The 25,659-nt window shown below is 42.1% G+C and overlaps 1 protein-coding gene across 3 annotated transcripts in view; it reads right to left on the minus strand.

Moving 5' to 3' along the window:
* Positions 1 to 25,659, minus strand: part of Radx (RPA1 related single stranded DNA binding protein, X-linked) — a 147,154-nt gene that overhangs the window by 90,366 nt on the left and 31,129 nt on the right. For 2 of the 3 annotated variants that reach the window (XM_035450219.1, XM_035450217.1), the window contains exon 3: positions 23,692 to 23,812. In XM_035450219.1, the coding sequence (XP_035306110.1) occupies positions 23,692 to 23,731 (40 nt within the window). In that variant the 5' untranslated portion in view covers positions 23,732 to 23,812. The remainder of the gene's footprint in view (positions 1 to 23,691; positions 23,813 to 25,659) is intronic. The other variant, XM_035450218.1, reaches the window with a different exon arrangement.

Here is a 25,659-nt window from a genome sequence, read left to right on the forward strand (position 1 = left end):
TCTTTGAGACAGGATTTCTTTGTGTAGTTTTGGATGCTGTCCTGACACTGTCTCTAAAGACCAGGCTGGCCTCAAACACAGAGTGATTCTCCTGCATCTGCCTCCCATGGGATGGCATAAGACGTGTGCCCCATTTTGGTTTTTTTGTTTTGTTTTTTGATTTTTTGAGAAAGGGTTCCTCTGTATTTCTTTGGAGCCTGTTCTGGCCCTAGCTCTGAAACTCAGGATGGCCTCAAATTCACAGAAATCTGCCTACTCCTGCCCTCCCCTACTGTCTGTGTTGGGATTAAAGTTAAGGGCCATCTTTTTTTTTTTTGGCATTTTGAGACACGGCTTCTCCATTTAGATAAGGAGCCTTCTTCGCACATGCTCTGCAGACCAGGCTGGCCTCAAACTCACAGAGATCCTCTTGCCACTGTCTCCAGAATGCTGTGATTAAAGACTTGTGCCAGCTTTTGTTTTTTGTTTGTTTGTTTTGTTTCGTTTTATGTTTGTTTTTTGGGTTTTGAGACAGGGTTTTTCTGTATTGTTTTGGAACCTGTCCTACACTAGCTCTGAAACACAGACTGGCCTGAAACAAACAGAAATCTGCCTGTTTCTTGTTCTACCTTCCCCTCTGATTGCCATCTTATGTGGCAATTAGAGACATGGTTTCTCCATTTAGGTTCAGAGCCTGTCCTGGCACTTGTTTTGTTGACCAGCGTGGCCTCAAACTCACAGAGATCCTCCTGCCCCTGCCTCCCATTGCTGGAATTAAGACATAGCCAAAACTATGCATTAGTGTGTTAAGAGGACACCATCTGTAATGTTGCAAGTATGAATGTTCTCTGGTGTGTTGTTAGTAAGTGCATGCTTTAGGATTAAGTACAATACACAATAACAGAATCAGTAAGGTAAATGACTTTGAGAGTCTGTAATGGGTATCCCCTCTCAGCTGGAGGATTTGTTATAATGCCTCTATAGGTTCAAATGGTAAAATTAGGGAAGATAATGCTTTTTTTCTTTGCTTGCTTTGTTTCAATGTTTATTTTTGATTTGTAAAAGATTTGTTTATTTTAGTTTTATGTATATGAGTGTTTTGTATGTCTATGCACCATGTTTGAAGTACACACAGAGGTTGTGAAGTACACACAGAGGGCAGGGGTCTATCTTTTAAAGGGGTCCTTTGCACCTGTGCAGACTAGTACTCATGGAACCCTGGGCTGACCAGAATACTGTGTGAGTGCATTCTGCCAGGTTACAGGAGCAGGCCAGCATAATGCCTGAATCCTTACAGCCAGTGCTCATAACCCACTGAGACATTTCTGTAGTCCTGAAAAAATGTTTTATAAATGGGCCTGTTGTAGAAGATTCAAAAAACTTTAATATAATATTGTAGGGGACACCGTAACCATGCCTTCAAGGATGTAGTCAGGGTGACATGGGGAAGGTTTAAGAGTAAGGGGTGCACACGTGGAAGCCCCTTCTTCCTTTTCATCATTGGCTTGTTGTACTTACTCTTGCCCTGCAGGCTGGCTAGGTCGCTCTGTAAGTAAGCCTTCTCCCTAATAAATTCCCTTGTATTTTTACCTGACTCTGTATTGGTAATTCCCTCATTATCTGGTTATCAGAAGTGGGATCTTGTAAACCTAGGCCCCATTTGGTAGTGCCCTCAGGTCCCGCCAGGAAACCCTTCTTTTCTCCACTGCTGCACCTGCCCACCCGCTGCATGACACAAGTGTGTTCCACTGCCGCTGAGCCACTCAGAACAGTTCGCCCAGCTGGAAGAATTCTACAGACTTTCCCCACTCTTTTACTGCCACAGTTTCTAGCTGCATGCATGGGACCGGCCTGGACTGTGGCCTGCCAGTGCCCAGAAGCCTCCTGCCCTTGAGCAGAGTAGGCCTAGGCTCTCAGCAGAATCCATGACTTCCCTGCCCCGACCTGTGGGAAATCACACGCGCTCACACCACAATGTGCTGCAATCACCAAAGAACCTAGAACGGAAGGGTCAGGGTAACAAATAACGACAGCAAGACAGGTTTCTGATAAAGCTGCAAAATTTTATTTTTCACAGGGACATTATATGGGGTGCCAAGCAGGGAGCTTGGCAGTAAGGGAGAGGTCTTTGAGGCTACTTGCCTGATAACCAGGCTGTGGAATGTCCCTGTGCTTGAGTCCTTGAGAGTGCAGGAGGCTACCAAGGTCACAGAGTACAGGTGTTAGATATTGGGTTAGAAAGGGGGGAAGGGTTGCTAGGTAACCTGACCATGAAAAGTATTTTTACTTCTATAAGCTAATTCATGAACCCAGATGTTATGTATCAGTGAGTAAAGGATTGAAGGCAGCTATTCTTCTAATAATAGTGTGTTTATACTGGCAGCTTCTGCCCAAGTCTCTTACAGGTCCAAGGTTACTTTTGCCACGGCCCCCAACATGCTCCCAGCTAAGCACAGCAGCCTGTGTGACCTCCCTGCTGCCACCATCTAGCCTGACCAGCTGCTGCCAAAAGCTGCGCAGATACCAGAGTTCCAGCCAAAGTCACTGACCAGTGATCGAGAGCAATTACTGCCCGGTACCATTTGCAGTTTCTTCCTAATACCTAATCTTAACATGGGGCAGAGATCATAGAGTTTTTCGGATTCAACTAGCTGAACACCCGTGCCACCTACTGGTCAAAGATAGTTACTGCATCTGGAATAGAAGCCACCAGGTAAAATCATGGCAGAATATTTATCATTTGCTTCAATTGGTAATATCTCTGCTTCTTATGTGAATTCAATGTTCAGGAGGTTGCTAATTTGCCAATTACCTGCCTTATGCAGTAGTATCAGTTAGTGTCCTGGCACAAATAATATTCCTAGCCGAAGTCTCAGGAACAGGGACAAAGATAACTTCACGACCTGCTTAAAGGAAATAAAAGCTTTATGCAATGAGGTTTTGGAGAAAAGATTAGGTCATGCCACATTTGTGCAGCATGTGGAACAGAAGCTGGATGATAAGCTTTCCTCTATGTCCAATAGGCTAAAGGCAGAGCAGTCTGTTACCCAAGATGAGATGCAGCATATTTATGATAAGATAAACAGAGAGATGCTCCATGTCTGAGGCATTAGAGGCTAGGCTGTCAGAGGACCATGACTGTTGGGAGCTGCAGAGTACCGCTCCTAAAAGATGACACTGGTTTCTGCCTTCTGCCAGCCCGACGGCGAGTGCTCTCTGTGGTAAACAACTCCTAATTTGGTAAAGGCCACGTATCCTCTTAATTCTGCTTGGAGACAACCTATCCCGGCGTGCCACGTGGGGTTAGGTGATTGGTAGTTGTAGACTATATCAGGCCCCGTCTTCTGATACCCGGGGCCACTCCCTGTAAATCAAGGTTCCTGAATAAACTGTGAGAAGAAGATTCCTCGGTTTTGCGTCATTCTTGCTGGTCAAGGGTGGACGCGACAAGTGGTGGCCCGTACGGGGAATCAGAACTTCTCACAGTCGGGGCAGCGCTGGTAAGTTTCCCAGGTAAGCGGGACAATAAGGTCCGTGGTGAATGCGGCAATAAGGTCTCTGGTAAAGAGCAATAAGGACCTCGCTAAAGAGGCAATAAGGTCTCCGGATAGGAGCAAGACTGTTCGCAGCCAAAGCAAACCGAAAGTAAAAGGCCTCACTCCTGCTTTAACTTGCAGAGTGAGAGTAAAGTGAATGAACCCCGCTATTATAGTGGTGATTTGGCTGCTCTTTAATATTGCAGTGTGGGTTTTTGTTTTTTGGTGGAGTTATCCAACTTGCATGCCTCCGAAGCGCACAAACTAAAACAAAAGCACAATGGGCTCGTCACAGTCACATCCAATTTTTCTGGCTCTTAAAGAGCTGCTTCATTCTAAAAAATTAAAGTTAACTAAAGCCACGTTGCAGAGGTTCCTGAATGAATGCGACACCATTGCACCCTGGTTCTCGGTTTCGGGCAATCTCTCAGTGGCTAGTTGGGATAAGTTAGGGAAAGACCTGGATTTTGCCTGGGAACAAGGAACGTTGAAGCCGTGTGTTCGGCCGGTATGGCGACTAGTGCGCAGCTGTCTAGAGGACCAAGAGGGAAAATAAGAAAGCTATAACGAATGGACAAGCTGCCCTTGAAATGCTTCAAGAAGAAAGATCAGAACAGTCAGAAAGTGAGAGAGGAAAGGAAAAACGGAAAGGGAATACGAAGCGAGTCTATACTTCTCTAAGAGAGTTGAGGAAAGAGTTAAAAGAACCAGGAGAGGATTCAGAATTAGAGCAGGATATATATGAGGATGAGGACCTCACGGAGGATGAGGAGGGGAGGATTATTGAGCTCATGGAAAAACATTGCTTAAAGTACCAGAAAAGCAGTGCCCTAAAATGGTGGCTGTAAAGCAAGGGCACCGCCCTACTGCTCCTCCCCCCTACTGCTCACAAGAGGAAGTAAGAGTTTGTGGTTGATCCACCTTCTTCCGGAAGTGTGGCATACTGTTCACACAGAGTTTCGGATTGCTCGACCACTGGATTAGCCAGTTTTCATGGATGGTAACCAACAGAGACATCATGAGCCGCTCGATTTTAAAATAGTCAAGGCTCTGGCAGAGTCGGTGCGCACCTATGGGGTGACGGCAGCTTTTACAGTTGCTCAGGTAGAAGCACTCAATCGCTTCTTTATGACACCTAGTGACTGGATGAATTTGGTAAGAGCTTGTTTATCACCAGGACAACATTTAGATTGGAGAGCTTTCCAAATTGAATTTGCCAATGATCAAGGTGTGTGCGGCTAACCACGAGGCTGGTAATCCAGCCTGGGATGTGGACATGCTTCTTGGTCAGGGACATTTTACACAGCAACAAACAGGATACCCCCCTCAAGTGTATGATCAGATTAACCAAATAGCCATTAGGGCTTGGAGGTCTCTGCCCAACAGAGGTGAGGTCAGTGGAAATCTTACAAAGATATTACAAGGTCCTATGGAACCCTTTTCAGACTTTGTGGCAAGAATGGTAGAAGCTGCAGGACGAGTGTTTGGGGATCCAGATGCTGCTCTGCCATTGATCAAACAGCTGGTTTATGAACAATGTACAAAGGAATGTAGGGCCGCAATAACTCCATATAAAGGCAAAGGCCTTGAAGTCTGGATGAAGGTCTGTAGGGAGTTAGGGGGCCCATTGACCAATGCTGGCTGGCCTAGCAGCTGCTGTGATGCAATTAACTAAGAAAGGTGGAAGTTCAGGAGCTTGCTTTAAATGTGGCAAGCAAGGGCATTTGAAAAGGCAATGCCCAGGAAATGCTTCAGTCAATAATTCTACCCCGCGCCCTAAGCAACCAGGCTTATGCCCTAGATGTAGAAAAGGAAACCATTGGGCTAAGGATTGTAGATCACTAAAAGACATCAATGGATAGCCTCTTGTTCAGGGGTATGGAGGAGCTCGTCCAAAAAATGGACAATGGGGCCCACGACCCCAGGGCCCACAAATATATGGGGCCATGGAGGATCAGAACCAGGAGCAGAGTCCCGAAACCTGGCCCTCTCTTCGACATCTGAGAGACCGAGGAGAGTACTACAGGCTCCGTGGGGCTGGACTTATGCTCCACCATCAGACTCGTATTAACTCCCAGAATGGGGGTCTAGCTTGTTGACACGGATTTTAAGGGACCCCTTGAGCCTGGCACAGTAGGCCTGCTTATAGGAAGATCATCTGCGGCCTTGAAAGGTCTACGAGTACATCCTGGGGTATTAGATCCTGATTACATGGGTGTAGTAAAGATCATGGTAGAATCTCCTAGAGGGATTACAGCCATTTCTCCTGGAGACAGGATAGCGCAGCTACTGCTTTTGCCAAGTTTACATGATAAGTTTCCAGCTCAAACCAGAGAGAGAGGAGAGGGAGGCTTTGTTTCCACTGGTTCGAACTTAACCTTCCTAGCTTTAGACCTTGATCAACGTCCGGCCCTTGAGTTAATTGTGAATGGTAAGAAAATCCTAGGTTTACTAGATTCTGGAGCTGATAAGAGCATCATAGCCACCAAAGATTGGCCCTCTGGCTGGCCTATACAGGTCTCTTCTCAAACTTTACAAGGTTTGGGCTATGCTAAGGCCCCTGATATGAGTGCTAGACAATTGCCTTGGAAAGATCAGGAAGGGCATTCAGGGACCATGCAGCCTTATGTGTTAGACTTACCAATTTCACTATTGGGAAGAGATTTGTTAAAGGATATGGGTTTTAAACTCACAAATGAATACTCGGAAACATCTCAAGATATCATGAGACACATGGGATACGTCCCAGGTCGGGGGCTCGGAAAACATCTGCAGGGGCGAACTAGTCCTATTATTCCACAACCGAGACCAAAGAATCTAGGTCTGGGTTTTTCCTAGGGGCCACTGGGGAAGGTATTCCTATTATCTGGAAAACAGAGGAGCCAGTATGGGTTCCTCAGTGGCCACTTTCCTCTGAAAAACTGGAGGCTGCTAGGACTCTAGTGCAGGAGCAGCTGGATCTGGGGCATATAAATCCTGTGTCCCCATGGAATACTCCTATTTTTGTCATTAAGAAAAAATCTGGTAAATGGAGATTGCTTCATGATCTTAGGGCTATTAATCAGTAGATGCCCTGTACAACGTGGTCTTCCACTTTTAACCTCTTTATCTGCATCATGGCCTATCATTTCTATAGATATTAAAGACTGTTTCTTTTCCATACCTTTGTGTGCCAAGGATTCGGGGTGCTTTGCATTTACGATGCCCTCTTGTAATCATGAACAGCCTGATCTAAGGTATGAATGGATAGTGTTGCCACAGGGGATGGCCAATAGTCCTACTATGTGTCAGTTGTTTGTTGCAGAGGCCATTGCTCCTTTGAGAGTGGACTTTCCAAAGATTAGATGTGTTCATTACATGGATGATATTTTATTGGCTGACAAAGATGATAAAACACTCAATAAGGTGTATATAAAATTGGTAAAATTGTTTGAGATGCGTAATTTAGTCATAGCCTTTGAAAAGGTACAGAAGGACACTGTTATTAACTATCTAGGGGCTAAGATTCTCCCTCATACAGTTATTCCACAGAAGATAGAGATTAGAAAAGACAATTTAAAAACTCTTAATGATTTTCAGAAGTTGTTGGGAGATATAAATTGGATAAGGTGTTATTTATAATTACCTAATTATGAGTTGAAACCATTGTATAATATTCTCAATGGTGATTCAGCGTTAGATTCACCTAGGCAGTTAACTGCTGAAGCCAGAGAAGCTTTAAAGAAAGTGGAGACAGAATTACAAAATGTCAGCCTTAAACGCCTAATAGAAAACATGGATATTCTTTTGTGTGTGTCCCAACATTCTCCCAGCCTACAGCTTTGCTGTGGCAAGATGGTCCGTTACTATGGATTTATTCTAAATCCTCCCCAGGAAAAACTACTGAATACTATCCTGCAGCGGTTGCTGACTTGGCTCAAAATGGGATACAGCAATGCATTCAATATTTTGGGAGACTACCAAATTAGATCATAATCCCATATACTGCTCAACAAGTCAAGATCCTTTGTGGAACTGTGGATGATTGGGCCATTCTGTGCTGCGGGTTTTCAGGAGAAATAGATAATCATTATCCAAAACACCCTCTAATGTCATTCTTTAAAGAACATCCGGTCATTTTTCCTAAAATGACTGCAACTGCTCCTATTGCTGGAGCCCCAAACATTTTAACTGATGGATCCAAGACAGGTTGTGGAGCCTATATGATAGAACATCAGGATCCAGTGCAATTTCAATATTAGCCTGGCTCCCCCCAGATTATTGAATGTAAAATTGTCCTTGAAGTGTTTAGAAATTGCCCGTTTCCCTTTAATCTGATTTCTGATTTGGCATATGTTGTGAATGCTGTTAAGGCCCTGGAGGTTGCAGGACCTATCAAACCTAATAGTACAGTTTGCATACTCTTACAGGAGTTGCAAAAGTTGATCTGGCATCGCAATCAGAAATTTTTTATACAACATATTAGGGCTCATACCAACTTGCCTGGACCTCTATCAAAAGGTAATGAGATCATAGATCACTGTACTAGAAGGGAATATGTATTTTTTGCTTCCCCTGTGGAGCGGGCGCAGCAATTTCACAAACAATTCCATGTATCTGCAAAAACTTTCCAGCAAAAGTTTCAGCTATCCCAAGTGGAGGCTAGACAGATAGTATTGAATTGCCAACAGTGTATAACCTTTTTGCACCCCCCTAGCATGGGGGTCAATCCCAGAGGGCTATTGCCCCTGAAAATTTGGCAAATGGATGTAACCCATTTTTCAGGATTTGGAACTCTCAAATATATCCACGTGTCTGTGGATACCTGTTCAGGCATCATCCATGCCACCCCTATGAGTGGGGAAAAGGCTCGCAATGTCATTGGACATTGCCTTGAGGCATGGGCTGCCTGGGGAAAACCTCAGCAATTAAAAACTGACTTGTCAATGGCCCTGCTTACACAACTCAATCTTTTACCTCCTTCTGTAAGCAAATGGAGGTCCAATTAAACCATGGCCTACCTTATAATCCCCAAGGACAAGGAATAGTTGAAAGAGCTCATCTCACATTGAAAGAATGTTTATTAAAACAAAAAGGGGGAATAGGCCATGGTAGAACACCAAAGGAACAACTATCCTTGGCTCTCTTTACTCTGAATTTTTTGAATTTGGATTCTCAAGGCTTTTCTGCTGCCGATAGGCACCAGACTCAGGCACCTGCTCAGAAGGGCTACGTAAGATGGAAAGATATCCTTATGGGTCTATGGCATGGACCGGACCCAGGTTTAGCATGGGCGAGAGGTTCTGTTTGTGTTTTTCCCCAGGATCAGCAAGACCCGGTGTGGATTCCAGAGAGACTAACGAGGCGGTGCAACAAACAAGATGAAGCCTCCGATATTGATCCTGCTGCTGACCTTGACAACTCCGTGGCTAATCCAGGCCAGAGAACAAATCCTGTGGTCCATAGTGAAAGCGTGTCCAATTCCCTTGCCTGTTCATAGAGCATCTAAAGTTTTGCCTGTTTTCTTTTCTACTAGTTGTGATTTGGGCTTGTGTAAATTTAGACCCTGACACTGCCCCATATTCGGCTACTAATGTGTCGCTTCAGGGAGCATTATGCTTCTCCCTTATTAATAATTCTAACCCATCCATTTGGATGAAAAATGGTTCTGTTGGCAATTGGCTTGACCCCCTTACTCATAACCAGATATCGAGCGCTATGCTCACCAAAGTCCTGACCCGGGTTAGTACGGGCGCTAGTTCTGGCTCCGGCACTGGTACAAATGGGACCACGGATGTAAATGTTACTACACTTCTAATGCTCATGGAGGGGCTCCGGCCCTCAAATTCACGCTTTAGTCAAGAGAACTGCACTGCTTGACAAGTCTTGCCTTATTGTTCACCCAATCAAGGGTATCCTCCTCATTGGACACCCTGTCAGAGTCCGGACCATAACCATTGACAGATAGCTCCTGGTTTTGAATTTACTCCCCCTCTTGACAGGTATCAGTATAACCTAACTCAGGGAGGTTCCCAAAAAACAGGCAGTAAAAATACCTGGCCATGGTTTCAATGAGTACTATCCAATGAGCGTGGAGCATTTACTTCCCTTGAACCTTTTGCGGTTCTCCAGAATCTCGCCATAAGACTTCTTAATATTTCTGGTACTAGGGATGAGAAGGGACCTTCTCTTAAGAATCTATCAGTATATAAGACTTTAGATAACTTCACTGTTCCAGCTAGCCCAGTATGTTTAAAAGCTCCCTTTTTCTTTCTGCTCTCTAATGCTACTAATGCCACCAAAGAAGTGATCTCATGTAATTCGACTAACGTCCGTCTCCTGTATTGCTAGTCAATGTTGGAATGGTTCTGCTGATACGGCAGTAGTGATGAGGGTCCCTCCATATGTTCCTATTCCAGTTAAAGTGGATACAGGAACATTTCCCATTACGGAAATCATCAGAACCAAACGGGATTTTGACATAACTGCAGCATTGGTTACTGCTATAACCCTTTCTGCAGCAGTGGCTACGACTGCTGCCGTTGCCATGGCTGCTCAGGTCTAAACAGCTGAGACAGTCAATGACATTGTTTTAAAAATGGCCACAACATTAACTACCTTAAGATCTATTGATGGTCACTTAAAAGCTGGCATTCTAACTGTGAACCAAAGAGTGGACCTGTTGCAGGAGCAAGTAGATGATTTGGTAACCCTAACTTCCATAGGATGCATTCATTCCTTTTCTTCTTTATGTATCACCTCCAGGATAGCCAACAATTTCACGGAGAACAGCAACCTGAGTTGGCAGCTGAGTGCCTACCTTCAGGGAAATTGGAGTCAACAGTTCGAGAACCTGACAGACACCTTAAGACAACAAATTGTTGCCGTGAATGCTACATGCCTGAGCCTGCCCACTGTTAATACTACTTTTTGACTACTTTTAAGCAAGCCTTTGGTTATCTTAAGGAATGGGCTGCTTTCCATGATGTTGTTAGCCATTGTTGTTTGCCTGTGGTGTCTATGCAGGATCAGGAAGTCGCAAAAATACCAAGTTGCTATGTTGGTACAGGCCTTTGCTGCTGTGGAAGCAGGACAATCCCCTCAAGCATGGTTATCCATGCTGACAGACAAATAGGTGTCTGTCTCGCCCTTGCTGAGTGAGTGATGCATATCTGAATCAGTCATGCTCAATGATGGGCACCTATCCTTTTGCTGAGCGAATAACCATACATGTGTTCCCTTCAACCTAAGACATGAGCCTGTGAGGGCGACACAGTGACTCTTTGACGGGTAAGATAGGGACACTGGGGTTGAACCTAAGACAGAGATGACTGAAATCTGACAACAGATAGATACTGCTACTCCTATAATATTAAAACAAAAAGGGGCAACTGTTGGGAGCTGCAGAGTACCGCGCCTAAAAGATGGCGCTGGTTTCTGCCTTCCACCAGCCTGACGGCAAGTGCTCTCTGTGGTAAACAACTCCTAATTTGGTAAAGGCCACGTATCTTCTTAATTCTGCTTGGAGACAACCTATCCTGGCGTGCCAGGTGGGGTTAGGTGATTGGTAGTTGTAGACTATATCAGGCCCCGTCTTCTGCTACCCGGGGACACTCTCTGTAAATCAAGGTTCCCGAATAAACTGTGAGAAGAAGATTCCTCGGTGTTGCGTCGTTCTTGCTGGTCAAGGGTGGACGTGACATGTGACGAACTAAAGAATATCTGTAGCCAACTAGAAACTTAGATATGCTCTATGTCCCAGAATTTAGATACAAAGGTATAAAATACCCAGGATAGGGCTGAAGAATTTGATAATGACATTAAATCTATTGTTGAAGCATCTAAGACAACAGATCACAAATTTGAGTCTAGGTTCAAATATTTGGAAGATAATTTGCAGAACAGGGCTGACAGATTAGATAGGTCCATTCAGTTGATTGCTGAGGCCTCCACATCTACAAATCACGACCTTGAGTCTAGGCTCCAATATTTAGAAGGCAATTTCCATGCCATCCAGATGCTGTCTAAGGACAAGCATATTAAAGACCTAGAAAAACGTGTAGATGAGCAGTTAGAACAATTTATTGATTCACTAACATGCTTGGAATCCTTTATGATGCAGGAAATCAAAATTTTTCATGAGGATATCATTACTAGGCTTAAAGATGATTGGGACACCTCAGAGACAGAATCACTCCAATCTGAGGCACGTACTCCACCCAAGCATCATGACTACTCTTCTAAGGTTGTTATGCATACACCATTAGTGTTCCCAGCAACCATGTTAGAAAAGCCACCATCCAAGAAACACTCAGGGACAGATGGCTTATGTATGGCAACCTATACTGCTGAATTATCTGAAGAATATTAAAGAATCAGTTGTCTAATATGGTATCCATAGCCCATAGGTAAAACAGTTATTACATTTGTGGGCAACCTTTAACAGGGTGATGCCTACAGACTGGGAACAATTGGTGGCAATTGTACTTGAAAATTCATGCCAAATCCAGTGGAGGGCCTTGTTTATGGAAGAGCTCTTTGAGTGTCAAGGCATAAAGGATGGTTATGAAGCCCCCCTAGATAAAATACTTGGTGAGGGTATTTATGCTAACCCACAGGCTCAGGCTGAATATGACAACCATATACTGTCCCTATGGAAGAAAGCAGCATTAAACTCCTGGGATAAGTTTCATGAGCCAGGAGAATGCCTGCTTATACCAGAATAGAACAGGAACAGAACAGTTCCAGGACTTCTTACAAAGGTTAACTAGGGGAATAGAATTACAGGTAACAGATCTGGAAACAAGACAATCAATTATGTATACAATAGCTTATGAAAATGTAAACCCAATATGCAAAGAATAATTTTGCCTTTAAAGATCAGATCAGCTCCATTAGAAGAATGGGTTTTGCATGCAGCCAACATTGACTATACTGTACAAGATTCTGGAGCTTGGGTAGGTGAAGCCATCTCGAAAGGTTTAAAAAGGCAACAGGAGATTAAAAGTTCTAGAGGTGAGGACACAAGGGCTTGGGAATGAGAAGCACCTTACAGATGTCAACATAGGTGCCAAGAGGCCAGAGGTTATCACTACTATGAACCAGAACCTTGGGTACGAAGAACCTTCCACAGGAGACCATGTTTCAGTTGTGGCAGAATGGGATATATTAAAAGAAATTGTAGACAAGGGAATTCTAACAATGCCTCATACGGAAGACCACTGCCTTCCGGATTGTGTAGAAGATGTGGTAAGTGCAGACATTGGACCAATGAATGTAGATTGACCAGGGACATACAAGGAAACCCATTAAGGCTGGTAAACTCTGAGGGGGGACTCAAGAAGTCCCCCACATCGAGAAAGGTCCAGTCATTCCCAGTATCAGTGGAAGACAATCTCTCAAAATATGAATTCTTTGCCTATTGTGAAAAATGATACTACTCTAGATGGTAGTTTGGCTAGTGATGAAGAATCAAATATGACTGGACAAGATGAGAAACGCACATTTTGGCAGACCTCTATTAATGATAAAAGGCCTCAGTTGAAAGTGAGAATTAATAATAAAGTTATTACTGGCTTGGTGGACACTGGATCGGATGTAACTGTTATCTGTTTTTCCCAAAAGTCTTGGACTCAGAGATGGCCTATTAGAGAGGCAAATGTACAATTTTTAGGAATTGGAACTTCATCTAGAGTTTGACAGTGGTCTGCTTTGGACCAGAAGGACAGAAATGGAGACTGAAACCATATGTGGCAGATATAGCTATAAATCTCTGGGGTTGTGATCATTTATAGCAATGGCATACTCAGATTAATATTCCTCCAGTATTGGATATGAATTATGTACAATCTTTTGATAATAGAAAATATTTGGTAAGATGCTATGGAAAACAGTTACCAACCATCCAGGCTGTACAGAAAGTAGGTACAAATGATAGACCTTCAGAGGAGCCAAAGGCCCTACCATTGAAGTGGCTTACAGATAAACCTGTTTGGGTAGGACAATGACCTATGACTTCTGACAAGCTAGAAGTATTAGAAAGACTAGTTCAGGAACAGCTAGATGCTGGACATATAGAGGAATCTACCAGCCCTTGGAATTCTCCTGTATTTGTTATCAAAAGGAAGTCGGGTTAGTGGAAAATGCTGACAGACCTGAGAGCCATAAATAAGGTAATTCAACCAATGGGCTCTCTGCAACCTGGAATGCTGTTGCCTTCCTTGATTCCTAAGGGATGGCCGATTATAGTCATTGATCTGAAAGATTGTTTTTTCAAAATACTATGACAAGGAAATGATAGAGAAAAATTTACATTTACTGTAACAACTCTTAATAATTCACAGCCAGTTAGGAGATATCAATGGAGGGTTTTGCCACAAGGAATGGTAAATAGTCCTACTTTGTGTCAGCACTTTGTACAGCAACCTTTGGAAATAATTTGTAAGAAATTTTCACAACCCCTTGTTTATAATTACATAGATGATATTCTTTTATCAGATTCTAATAAGGAAACTCTGGAATGTATGTTTGAAATGGTGGATGAAGTTCTGCCTCGTTGGGGGTTACAGATTGCCGCAGAAAAGATACAAAGAGGAGATTCTATTAATTATTTAGGTTACAAGATAGACTTACAAAGAATCAGGCCACAGAAGGTACAAATTAGAATAGATCGTTATCAAACTCTTAATTCTCTTCAGAAATTATTAGGGGAAATTTCTCAACTACAGACGATTATTGGTGCAGAAGGACATGACTTAAAGCATTTAAAAATGGCCCTTAAAGGTGATAAGGGCCTAAACCGTCAGAGAATTTTATCTGCTGAGGTGGAACTAGAATTACAATGGGTAGAAAACAGAAGATTGGATACACATGTAGATCGGGTAAACCTTGATTTAGACTGTCTTCTGGTTATCTAGATATCCAGAGAATACCCTTCTGGGATTCTGATGCAGAGGGAAGACACCATATTGGAGTGGTTATTTCTGCCGCTTAAACAGAATAAAAAGCTAAAGACATATATAGAAAAGATTTCTGATTTGATTCTAAAGGGCAAATTAAGACTCTGTCAACTGACTGGAAAAGATCCAGCAGAAATTATAGTACCTTTAAGTAATGAGGAAATTTCCTCCTTGTGAAAGGATAATGAATATTGGCAAATAGCTCTTACTGACTTTTTGGGAATGATTAGCAACTATTATCCCCAAACTGACAGAATTAAATTCCTAAAAAAGACAGTCTGGATTCTTCCACGTATTGTAAGACAAATTCCCATTCCTGGAGTTCTTACCTTCTACACTGATGCCAATAAATCAGGTAAGGCAGGTTATAAAGCATGTGAGATAAGTAAAGTAGTTCAAAGTCCATATACATCTGTACAGAAGGCAGAATTATATGCATTTCTCATGGTACTCATGGATTTTACAGAGCCTCTTAATATAGTTATTGATTCTCAATATGCAAAGAGAGTCGTGTTATACATTGAGACTACAAGTCGTTCCTGATGATACAGAATTAACTTCGCTGTTTATACAATTACAGGAAACAATCAGAAACAGAATTAATCCTATAAATATTACACATATCAGATCCCATACGGGTCTTCAAGGCCCACTAGCACAAGGCGATGATGAGATTGATGAAGTGTGCTAGAAGCCTCAATTTTATAAGAAACATCAGGTAAATAGCAAAGGTTTGAAAAAGGACGTCTCCATCACTTGGCAACAAGCCAAGGAGATAGTGTGAAACTGTCCTACTTGTTCCTTTTATAATCAAACCCCATTGCCAGCAGGTTGTAATCCTAAGGGAATTCAGAGAAATGAGGTTTGGCAGATGGATGTCTTTCACTTTGCAGAATTTGGAAATATGAAATATGTGCATCATACTATAGACACATTCCCAGGGTTCCAATGGGCTACTGCTCTTAACTCTGAAAAAGCCGATTTTGTTATTACACACCTGCTAGAGGTGATGGAGGTAATGGGCATACCTGCACAAATAAAAACTGACAGTGCTCCAGCATATGTCTTCACAAAATTGGAACAGTTTTTCAAATATTATAACATAAAGCATGTCACCGTTATACCACATAATCCTACAGGACAAGCAGTGGTTGAGAGATCTAATAGAATACTAAAGGAGATGCTCCATAAACAGGCTGGGAAAAAAATCCCCCCAACATAGGTTGTTGCATAATGCTTTATTAACATTAAACTTTCTTAATGCCAATGAGAAAGGACAAACAGCTGCAGAAAGACACTGGACTACGGAAAAAACTGCTGAACTGAATCAGCCGGTATACTTCAAAGATATACTGACCTCTGTATGGTAACCAGGACATATTTTACGTCAGGGAGGGGGTTTTGAATTTGTTTCCACAAGAGAAGAAAAACTTTGGATACCATCAAAGTTGATCAAGATTTGAGTTGAAAAGGAAAAACCTCTTGATGAGGATAAAAGACAGGTATTCTACTAGGTATATCTCTTAAACTCATTAGAAACCTACCAAAGAGAAGGGAAGTGTTTTGCTTTTATCTTCACAGGAAAACTCATCTCCAGAAGTCAAAGGACACTGCATTGGTAGATATTTAAGAAGAGAAGGTAGTTATAACCATCAAACAAAAGGAATATGCCATATGGTTAACTTTACAGCTGTCTCTCAGAAAACTCTATTTCTCTTTATTTCCTAATTCCTATTCAATTAAACCAATGCTGGCTTTAGAGGTAGATTTGGCTTTCCTCCTCTAAAATCCAAGCATGTTGTTTAAGTAAACTTTAGAGTTTCTCTATTGTATCAAGAAGCCAATTGATGGAATACAGAGTAAGAAAAGAATTTGGGGACTGTCTCTGTCTTTTCTTGGTTCTTTCTTTTAAGGTGTATGCCCTCTCATAATTGTTATTCTCCCATGGTTGCCTTTTCCAGTATGCATACTTACACAAGCAAGCATTTCTCCACTAACATTGATGCTTGAGTCCCACACAGCCAATGAAGACCTGCCTGACAGCAATCCCTGGACGCCCCAGAAAGAAAATGGGCCACATCTCCTCATCTGCACTGGATCCAACTTGCTCCATTTCTACTGACACTCTGGCCAGAGCTTCGGGTATTGGCTTCAATCAAGTTGAGGATTTCAAGTGAGATCTTTGATCAAGCAAATCCCATCTAACATGGACTGGACACAATCCATTCGAGACTTTCACTATACTAACATTTTCTTCCTACAGGACCCACGAGGCTATCACCATCCCATTTCAGCACGAAGTAACTTGGAGAATGCTGTGCCCCCTTGCCCCCATTGTTGTCACTAAGGATAGTGTATACCTAGTTAGGGATAGCTTCCTATTGTTTATGGTTGGGATTGAAAGAAGGTATTCATTCTTGGACACCTCTTTCAGATGACTTTAGGGTTTAGTTAAAATAGACATAGTTAGGATGTGACATAAGCAGTTTTTTGTATCTTCTTATATTTCACCTTTATAATTGCTAATTTTGGATACTTTACACTGTTAAGTTTTAATCCTCTTTTAGACTAAAAGGGGAATTTTCGGGGACACCATAACCGCTAGGGGCTAGCTACAGGTGTGCCTGACCACTCCTGCAAGGGCATGGTCTGGGTGACGCAGGGAAGATTTAAGTGTGAGGGGGCTGCACGTGGAAGGTCCCTTCTTCCGTTTCATCTTCAGCTTGCTGTACTTACTCCTGCACTGTCTTCTGGCTAGGTCACTCTGTAAGTAAGGCTTCTCCCTAATATGTACCCTTATATTTTTACCTGACTCCGTATTGGTAATTCCCACGTTATAATATGACATGGCTTTGTTAGTCAACTAAATGTGGTGGACATAGCAGCCACATTGGTTTTCTTCACATTTAAAATTATACTAATGAAACTAGTCATGGTTGTTGAAATTTTAAGTTAGTTCATATGAGTGAAGTGCTCAAGATATTGTTTGGCACTGTAGAAAAGTTTTTAAAAATGATACTTATTGGTACAATTTTTTTCTCTAAAAGATAAAGGCACAACACAAAACAATAAGGTTATAGCACTATAGGAAACTTTAGATTATCCATTAATTTAGTTTTCTTGTAACTGTAAGTTGTGATGCATTAATGAGTTATGAAACCAACTTATTGGTCATAAGCTGGACATAAAATTGAGATGAAAAATCATAACAAATATCTCCTATCATAAGAATAACTTCAAAAATGTGTTGTCTTATTTGGGCAAGAGAGAAGGTTAAGTGGATAAGAGCATTGACTGGTCTTTCAAAGGACCTGGGTTCAATTCCCAGGACAAACATGGTGTCTCCAGTCCCAGGGGATCCAACACTCCTATTTTGCCTCTGAGTGCATTGCATGCATGAGATGCAAGAAATCACCCATACATATCAAATACAAATAAATATTTTTTGTCTCAGATTTTTTTGGCATGTATGTCAGTAGAGTATGCTGCAAAATGAATTTCTTGCTGTAGGTTGTAGGCAGAAATTTTTTATAAGATTCTATTTTGCTTTAATCTGTTTTGGTTACAAATGAATAAACTGGGCACAGAAAAGGCTAATGTGAGCAAAATCATATAGTGATAAGTGGCAGAGCACCAAAACCTGTACCCAAGCTTCTGGATTAACAAGCCACATAAAGATTTTCATGCCACGTATACAGACCTTGGATTATCCCCCCACAAGCTTTTGGGTTTTTTATCATGAATTTCTGTTTTATTAAATATGTTTGTTTCTATTTCTGAGACAACGTTATATGTTTCTTATGTAGTCCAGATTGATCTGGATATTTTATGTATACCAGGCTAGAACTCCGGGTCCTCCTGCTAGGATCATAAGTGAGCACTCTACTTCTGGTTGATTTTCTTTACTTTTTAAAATTATTTGTTTAAATTACAATAAAATTACATTGTTTCCCCTCCCTTTCCTCCCTACACACCCTCACATATGACCCCCTTGCTCTTTTTCAAATTCCTGGGCTTTTTTTTCTGTAATTGATGCTACATAAATATAATTCTGTACATTCCTAAATATATACAAATAATCTGCTCAGTCTGTATAATGTCATTTGTATGTATATTTTCAGAGCTGGCCATTTGGTACTGGAACCAGCTGGTGTGCTCTGCCCTGGGAAAAACTACTTTTCCCAATGTCAGCATTCCTTAGCTGCCTGTAGTTCTTTGCCTAGGGTTGAGTCCTTGCTCACTCTCCCATCTCTGTTAATATGTGTATTGGTATCATCCTTGTTCAGTTCATGTTGAGACAGTCATGTTGGTGTGACTTTATGAGTATAGTTTCTGGCATGCCTAGGAAACACAATCTCACAGCAAACACCAATTACTCTGGTTCATTGTGCTCCATCTTTACAATGATCCTTGAGTCTTAGGACAGGAGTTGTGTTGTAGATGTACCAGTTAAGATTGGGCTTCATAACCTTGCATTTTGATTGGTTGTTGTTTTCCATTATGCTTTCCATATTTTTGGAAAGATAAATTTCCTTGATGAAGAGTGAGATGGCATTATGCTGGTTTAGTAAAGTGGTGGTTATAGGTTCTCCAAGATCTGTGACTTCAGTAGCCCAAGTTTCCAGGACCAGGAATGATTTCTCTCCTGTTTAGAAGGCCTTAAGTTCAATTGCAGAGCTGTCAGGTACTGCTAGAGTATGCATGCTACCACTTCATGCTTAGGGATATTGTGCCATGCTGGTCATTGTTGTGGGTCATAGATATCATACCTAGGTAGGCTTCTTTCCCCTCAGAAGCTTGCATAGTCTCTTCTGATACCATGAAAGTTAGTCATCATAGAGGTAAGATACAGCTCAGATACTCTAGGTCTTGTGTATCAGGTGTTTTTAGATAGTTATTTAAAAGTTTTATTTCTTATGACTTTTTCATATCCTTACTATTATTTTACCCCTATCCTTCCTTTTGCATGTATTTGAATGAATTCATTTTGGTCTATACTATATTCATTTAACTGTTTTCCATTCATTTCTTTGGACAGGCAAATTAGCACAGTTTCCTAGCCTTGGTCATTGTAGGTATTCTTATAGGTTTGTCAAATCTGTAAGATTTTGAAAGTGTGGGTGTTGTTGTGGAGGAGAAATGAAAAAGAAATGGTGCTAAACATATGTGGAGAGTTCAGATGCTGTCGCAAAGAGTGGCTAGGTATCACTCCAAATAGCACTACAGTGACAAGCAAGGGCCTAAGGGCGGCTACCTGGCAATCGGAGCACTACAACTTCCAGCTCAGTTTTGCCCTGTCCCAAGATCTTTCCATTTCATCACTGCCTTTGACGTTTTTAATAACTAAATTGCTTCCATATATGAGGCTAGATTTGTAATGCTCATAATACTCTTTATTTCATTGGAATCAAGGATGTTCCTACAAGATTATGTAGTTGTCCCGACCCGCAGGACAGCAACCTAGAGCAAGAAGTCCAGGGAGGGGAATGGAGACAAGCGATTTGAGAGAATGACCACAAGACAGGATTCTGATCAAGTGGCAAATTTTAGTTTTTCCAGGCTAGCTTATATAGTCAGTAGTATAGGGTAAAGGGGAGGGGGCCAAGAGCCAGTTGTTAGTTCAAGCAGGATGTTAGAAAACTATAGAAGGAGGCTATTGGCAGGGTAAAAAGTTCATGGGTGGTGGGGAGTGTCACGCCTGCACGGTCTGGGACGGAGAATCTGTGGAGGGTGTCAGAATTAACAACACAGAGAGCTGGCTTGGTAGTCAGAAGGCTCTTTATTTTTCTCCAGGGCTGGTTTTATACCCTAGCACCAGAATAGGGAGGGTGAGCTCAGGAAGAGGTGGTTAGTCTCAAGCCTGGGTTCAGGGCACAGTCACGGAGTTCACAGAGGGTAACAACATTCTGCTCCAGTAAACATGTTTTGCAACAGCATTGGGGGGTTGTTGGGTTTCTGTCAGGGCCACTTTTTTCCCACAGGGAGAGGGAGGGTTACCTAGGTAAGTGGTAGGATGCAGGAGGTTTGCTTAGGTAAGTGGGCTTGTGGTTGGAACAAAGGATTGATGTCTGGGTCATGTTGTTCCTTCTGAGTGCTCATGCTTCTAGAAGCCATTTATAATCAAAAGACAGTCTATAACTATGTGGCTTGCCAAGTTTGACCTAAAGGTTCATGCCAAGCTGTATGGCTCCCGACAATATTACATCCTATTAGATATGGAATATGATTTGATTTATTTGTACAAACTGCACGATAAGAATTGTTAGAACAGACTTATTATTTTGTAGTACTTGACTTCTTTTGCCCCTTAGTGCCTCAGAAAATGCTTATTTATTCTCATATCATTGTTTATATTAGGCATGTATTAGACATACCATAATTTATGGATGCTGTTCCTCCTTCCATTATGCCCATTCAAGTTCAACTTTTAGTTTTCATAAAAATGTTTTATGCATGTGCACACACAGCAAAAATCTGGTAATAAGCCAGTTCCAACTGTGTAGAGTGCTGAGCTACCTCCACTCATTCTTCTGTTTGGGAACTGTATTTTATCTTGCTTTGAAGAAGATAACAGCATCCAGAGACACTATAGTTGTTTGTCATACACAATGTCTGTCACTTCTCCCCAAATCATCAGAAAGTAGGGCTATGTGACTAAAATCAAGGAAACAAACAATAGCAACAGATGCATGGATTGTGAAGTTGGGGTTATCAGATATTGCCTTTAAAATATTATGGTTAATAATATACTCAATGAAAAAAACAAATGGAAAATAGCATTGAGCATATAGAAATTCTAAAACAGAATCAAATAGAAAAATTCTATAGTAAACAATAATATTAAGAATCAAATAAAACCTGGGTGGTGGTGACAAACACGTTTAATCCCAGCACTTGGGAGGCAGAGGCAGGAGGATCTCTATGAGTTCAAGGCCATCTTGGTAAACAGTGTGAGTTCTAGGACAGTCAGGGATGTTACACAGAGAAACCTAATGGAAAGATATCCCAAACTCATGGATTGGTAGGATTAACATAGTAAAAATGACCATATTACCAAAAGCAATCTACACATTCAATGCAATCCCCATCAAAATTCCAACACAATTCTTTACAGACCTTGAAAGAACAATACTCAACTTCATATAGAAAAACAAAAACTCAGGATAGCTAAAACAATCCTGTACAAAAAGAACTTCCAGAGGTACCACTGTCCCTGATCTCAAGCTCTACTACAGAGCTACAGTAATATAAACAGCATGGTATTGGCATAAAAACAGACATATTGATCAATAGGATTGAATTGAAAACTTTTACATAAATCCATATACATATAAACACTTGATTTTTGACAAAGAAGCCAAAATTACATAGGAGAAAAAAGGAAAGCATCTTCAACAAATGTTGCTGTCATAACTGGATATCAGCATGTAAAAAATGTAAATAAATCATATCTATTACTCTGTGCAAAACTGAAGTCCAAAAGGATAAAAGAAATCAACATAAATCCAGCCACACTGAGCCTTTAATGGCTATGTCATCTCTCTGGCCCATGATTAATAACTCTATGTGATTATTTGGCATTTTGCAATGGGTGTCAGGTTTCCTGTAACTGGAGTTACAGGCAGCTGTGAGCTGCTATGTGGGTGCTGGGAATTGAACCTAGGTCCTTTGGAAGAGCAGTTGGTGCTCTTAACCACTGAGCCATCTCTCCAGCCTGACCACCTTCTAAATATAGCACCAGCAGCACAGACACTAAGATCAATAAGTAATAAATGGACCTCTTGAAACTGAAAAGCTTCTGTAAAGCAAAGGACACTGTTAATAGGTCAAAACAGCAACCTCCAAAATGGGAAAAGATATTCACCAACCCCACATCCAACAGAGGGCTGATCTCCAAAATACATTTAAAAAACTCAAGAAACTAGACATCAAAAAACCCAATAATCCAATTAAAAATGGGGTATAGACATAAACAGAAAATTCTCAACAGAAGAATCTTAAATAGCAGAGAAACACTTAAAAGAAAGAGGATGTCAATTTGGAGGTCTGGGAAATCTATGAGGTCTCTGGTAGTGGATCGTTATTTATACCTAGTATACCAATGGACTTTGGGAGCCCATTCCACATAGAGGGATATTCTCTCAGCCTAGACATACTGGGGAGGGTCTAGGCTCTGCTCCAAATGATATGACAGACTTTGAAGATTCCCCATGAAAGGCCTCACCCTCCCCAGGGAGCAGAAAGGAGTTCGAATAGGGTGTGGGGGCGCAGGGGAGGAGGGGTGGAAGAGGGAACTGGGATTGACATGTAAAAGAAGCTTGTTTCTAATTTAAAATTGGTCTAATTACAATTATAAAAATAAATAAATAAAAATAAAAGAATGTTCAACATCCTTAGATATCAGAAAAATGCAAATCAAAACAACTCTGAGATATCATTTTACACCTGTCAGAATGGCTAAGATCAAAAACACTAATGACAGCTTTTGCTGGAGAGGATCTGTAGTAAGGGGAACACACGACCACTGCTGGTGGGAGGGTAACCTTGTACAGCTACTTTGGAAATCAATATGGCAGTTTCACAGAAAACTGGGAATCAATCTAGCTCAAGACTCCCCGATACCACCCTGGGTATATATGTGAACGATGCTCAATCATACCACAAGACACTTGCTCAACTATATTCACAGCAACATTATTTCTGATAACCAGAGCCTGGAAATAACCTGGATGCCTCTCAACCCAGGAATTAATAAGGAAAATGTACATTTACACAATGGAGTATTAGCCGTTAGAAACAATGACATCAGGAAATTTGTAGGTAAATGGATGGAACTAGAAAATATCATCCTGAGAGAGGTAATCCTGATTCAGAAGGACAAACATTGTAACTACTCACTCATCATTGCATATTAACTGTAAAGTAAAGGATAACCATGCTACAATCCACAGACTAAGAAAGACTAGGTAACAAGGAGGGAACAAGAGAGGAGGATGCATGGATCTCCCTGGGAATGGGGAATAGAGAAAATCTCCAGGGTGGACTTGGGGTGAGTGGGGCTGGGAACTTGAGGGATTGGATTGGGGGACAGGTAGAGGAGTAGAGTGGTGAAAGAGATGACTGGAAAGGGGGCTTTTCAGGAACAGGTAGAAACCTGCTGCAAGGGAAACTTCCAAGAATCTACAAGGGTGACTCCAGCTAAGAGTCCTAGAAATAGTGAATACATAGCCCAAACTTACCATCTCCCTTTACAAGATTTGTGACTACCCCAATTGTCATCGGAGATCCTTCATCCAGTAACTGATGGAAACAGATATAGAGACCAATAGCCAAACATCAGGCTGAGCCTGGGAAATCCTGCTGAAGAGAAGGAGGAAGGATTATAGGATCCAGAAAGGTCAAGGACATCACAAGAATACACCCACAGAATCAACTAATCTGGCTCATAGGAATCTGGCTCAGTTGATTCACTGAGTCTGAATCAACTAACCACCAGGGAGCCTGCAAGGGACCAACCTACATATATGTGGCAGCTATGTATCATGAAGTATTTGTGAGAGTCCTAACAATGGGAGCAGGGGCTGTCCCCAATGCTTTGGCTGATTCTTGGAAACCAATTTCTCATACTGGATTGCCTTGCTCAGCTTTAATATAAGGGAAGGTGGTTAGTCTTACTGCAACTTGATATGCCATGCTTTGTTGATACCCATAGGAGGCCTGACTCTTTCTGAGCAGAAACAGAGGAGTGGATTGATAGAAGAGCAGAGGGGAGATGGGGGGGGCTAGTAGAGGTATGGATTAAAATAAATTAAATTTTAAAAATCAAAGAAGATGTGGTACATTTACACAATGGAGTATTACTCAGCTGTTAAAAACAATGACAATGGGAAATTTGCTGGGGAATGGATGGAACTAAAAAAGATCTTCCTGAATGAGGTAATCCAGACCCAGAAAGACAAACATGGTACTCACAAGTGGATATTAGCTGTAAGGTAAAAGGATAACCAGGCTATAATTCACAGACCCAGAGAGGCTAGGTAACAAGGAGGGCTCAAGCAAGGAATGCATGGATCTCCCTTGGAAGGTGAAGTAGAGATTTTGTAGGTGACTGGGGGTGGGTGTGAATGGGAATAGGAGGGATCAGGTGGGGGATGGAAGGAATGGAGGGAGAGACTACAGTGAAAGACAGCTGGAGTTGAGGAGCATTTGGGGGGTGATATGGAAACCCAGTGCAGTGGAAACTTCCTGGAATCTATGAGGTTGGCCCTAGTGAGGACTCCTAGAAATGGAGGATATGGTGCCTAAATTGGCCATCTTCTGTAACCAGGCAAGGCTTCCAGTCATGGGACTGGGACACCAACCCAGGCAAAAACCTACCTACAACCCTTCTTGCCTGTAAGACATGCTGGGGCAATGATGGCTAAGAGCTTGTGGGAGTAATCCACCAACGACTGGTCTAACCTGAAGCCCACACCAGGAGAGAGAACACCCATGGCCAATGCTGCCAGGATGACCAGAAACAGAGACGGGATAGCCCAGAGGCTTGGAACAGAAAGAAAAAAAATCCATAAATGATTCCTAATGATATTTTGCTATACTCCTAGATTAGTGTTATGCCCATCATCATCAGAGAGGCCGCCTCTCAGCAGCCGATGGGAGCAGACACAGACACCCACAGCCAAACACTAGGCAGGAAGAGAGTTCATATTGGAGATCTCCATCAGTTTCCTCCCCCCGGAGCTCAGGGAACTCTGCAGAAAAGGGAAAGGAAGAATTGTAGGAGTTAGTAGGGTCAAGGACACCCCAAGAACACTGCCCACAGAATTAATTAAGCAGTGCTGACAGGGACTCACCAAGACTGAAGTGGCAATCGCAGTCACGGAGCCTGCATGGGTCTGCACTAGGTCCTATGAACATATGTTATGGTTGTGTAGTGGGTGTTTATGGGACAACCAGCAGTGTGAGTGGGGGTTGTCTCTTACATTTTTGTCTGCTTTTGGGATCCGTTCCTCCTACTTGGTTGCCTCTCCAAGCCCTGGTATGTGGGCTTGTGCCTATTCTTATTGAATCTTGTTATGCTGTGCTCAGTTGATATCTCTGTGAGGCATGCTCTTTTCTGAAGGGAAATGGAGGAGTGGTGGATCTAGGGGAGAGGGCAGGTGTTGAGGGAGTGCTGGGAAGAGCAGAGGGAGGGGAAATTGCAGTTA

Source organism: Cricetulus griseus, chromosome X (assembly GCF_003668045.3).
Source record: "Cricetulus griseus strain 17A/GY chromosome X, alternate assembly CriGri-PICRH-1.0, whole genome shotgun sequence".
In the NCBI taxonomy this organism is placed as follows: Eukaryota; Metazoa; Chordata; class Mammalia; order Rodentia; family Cricetidae; genus Cricetulus; species Cricetulus griseus.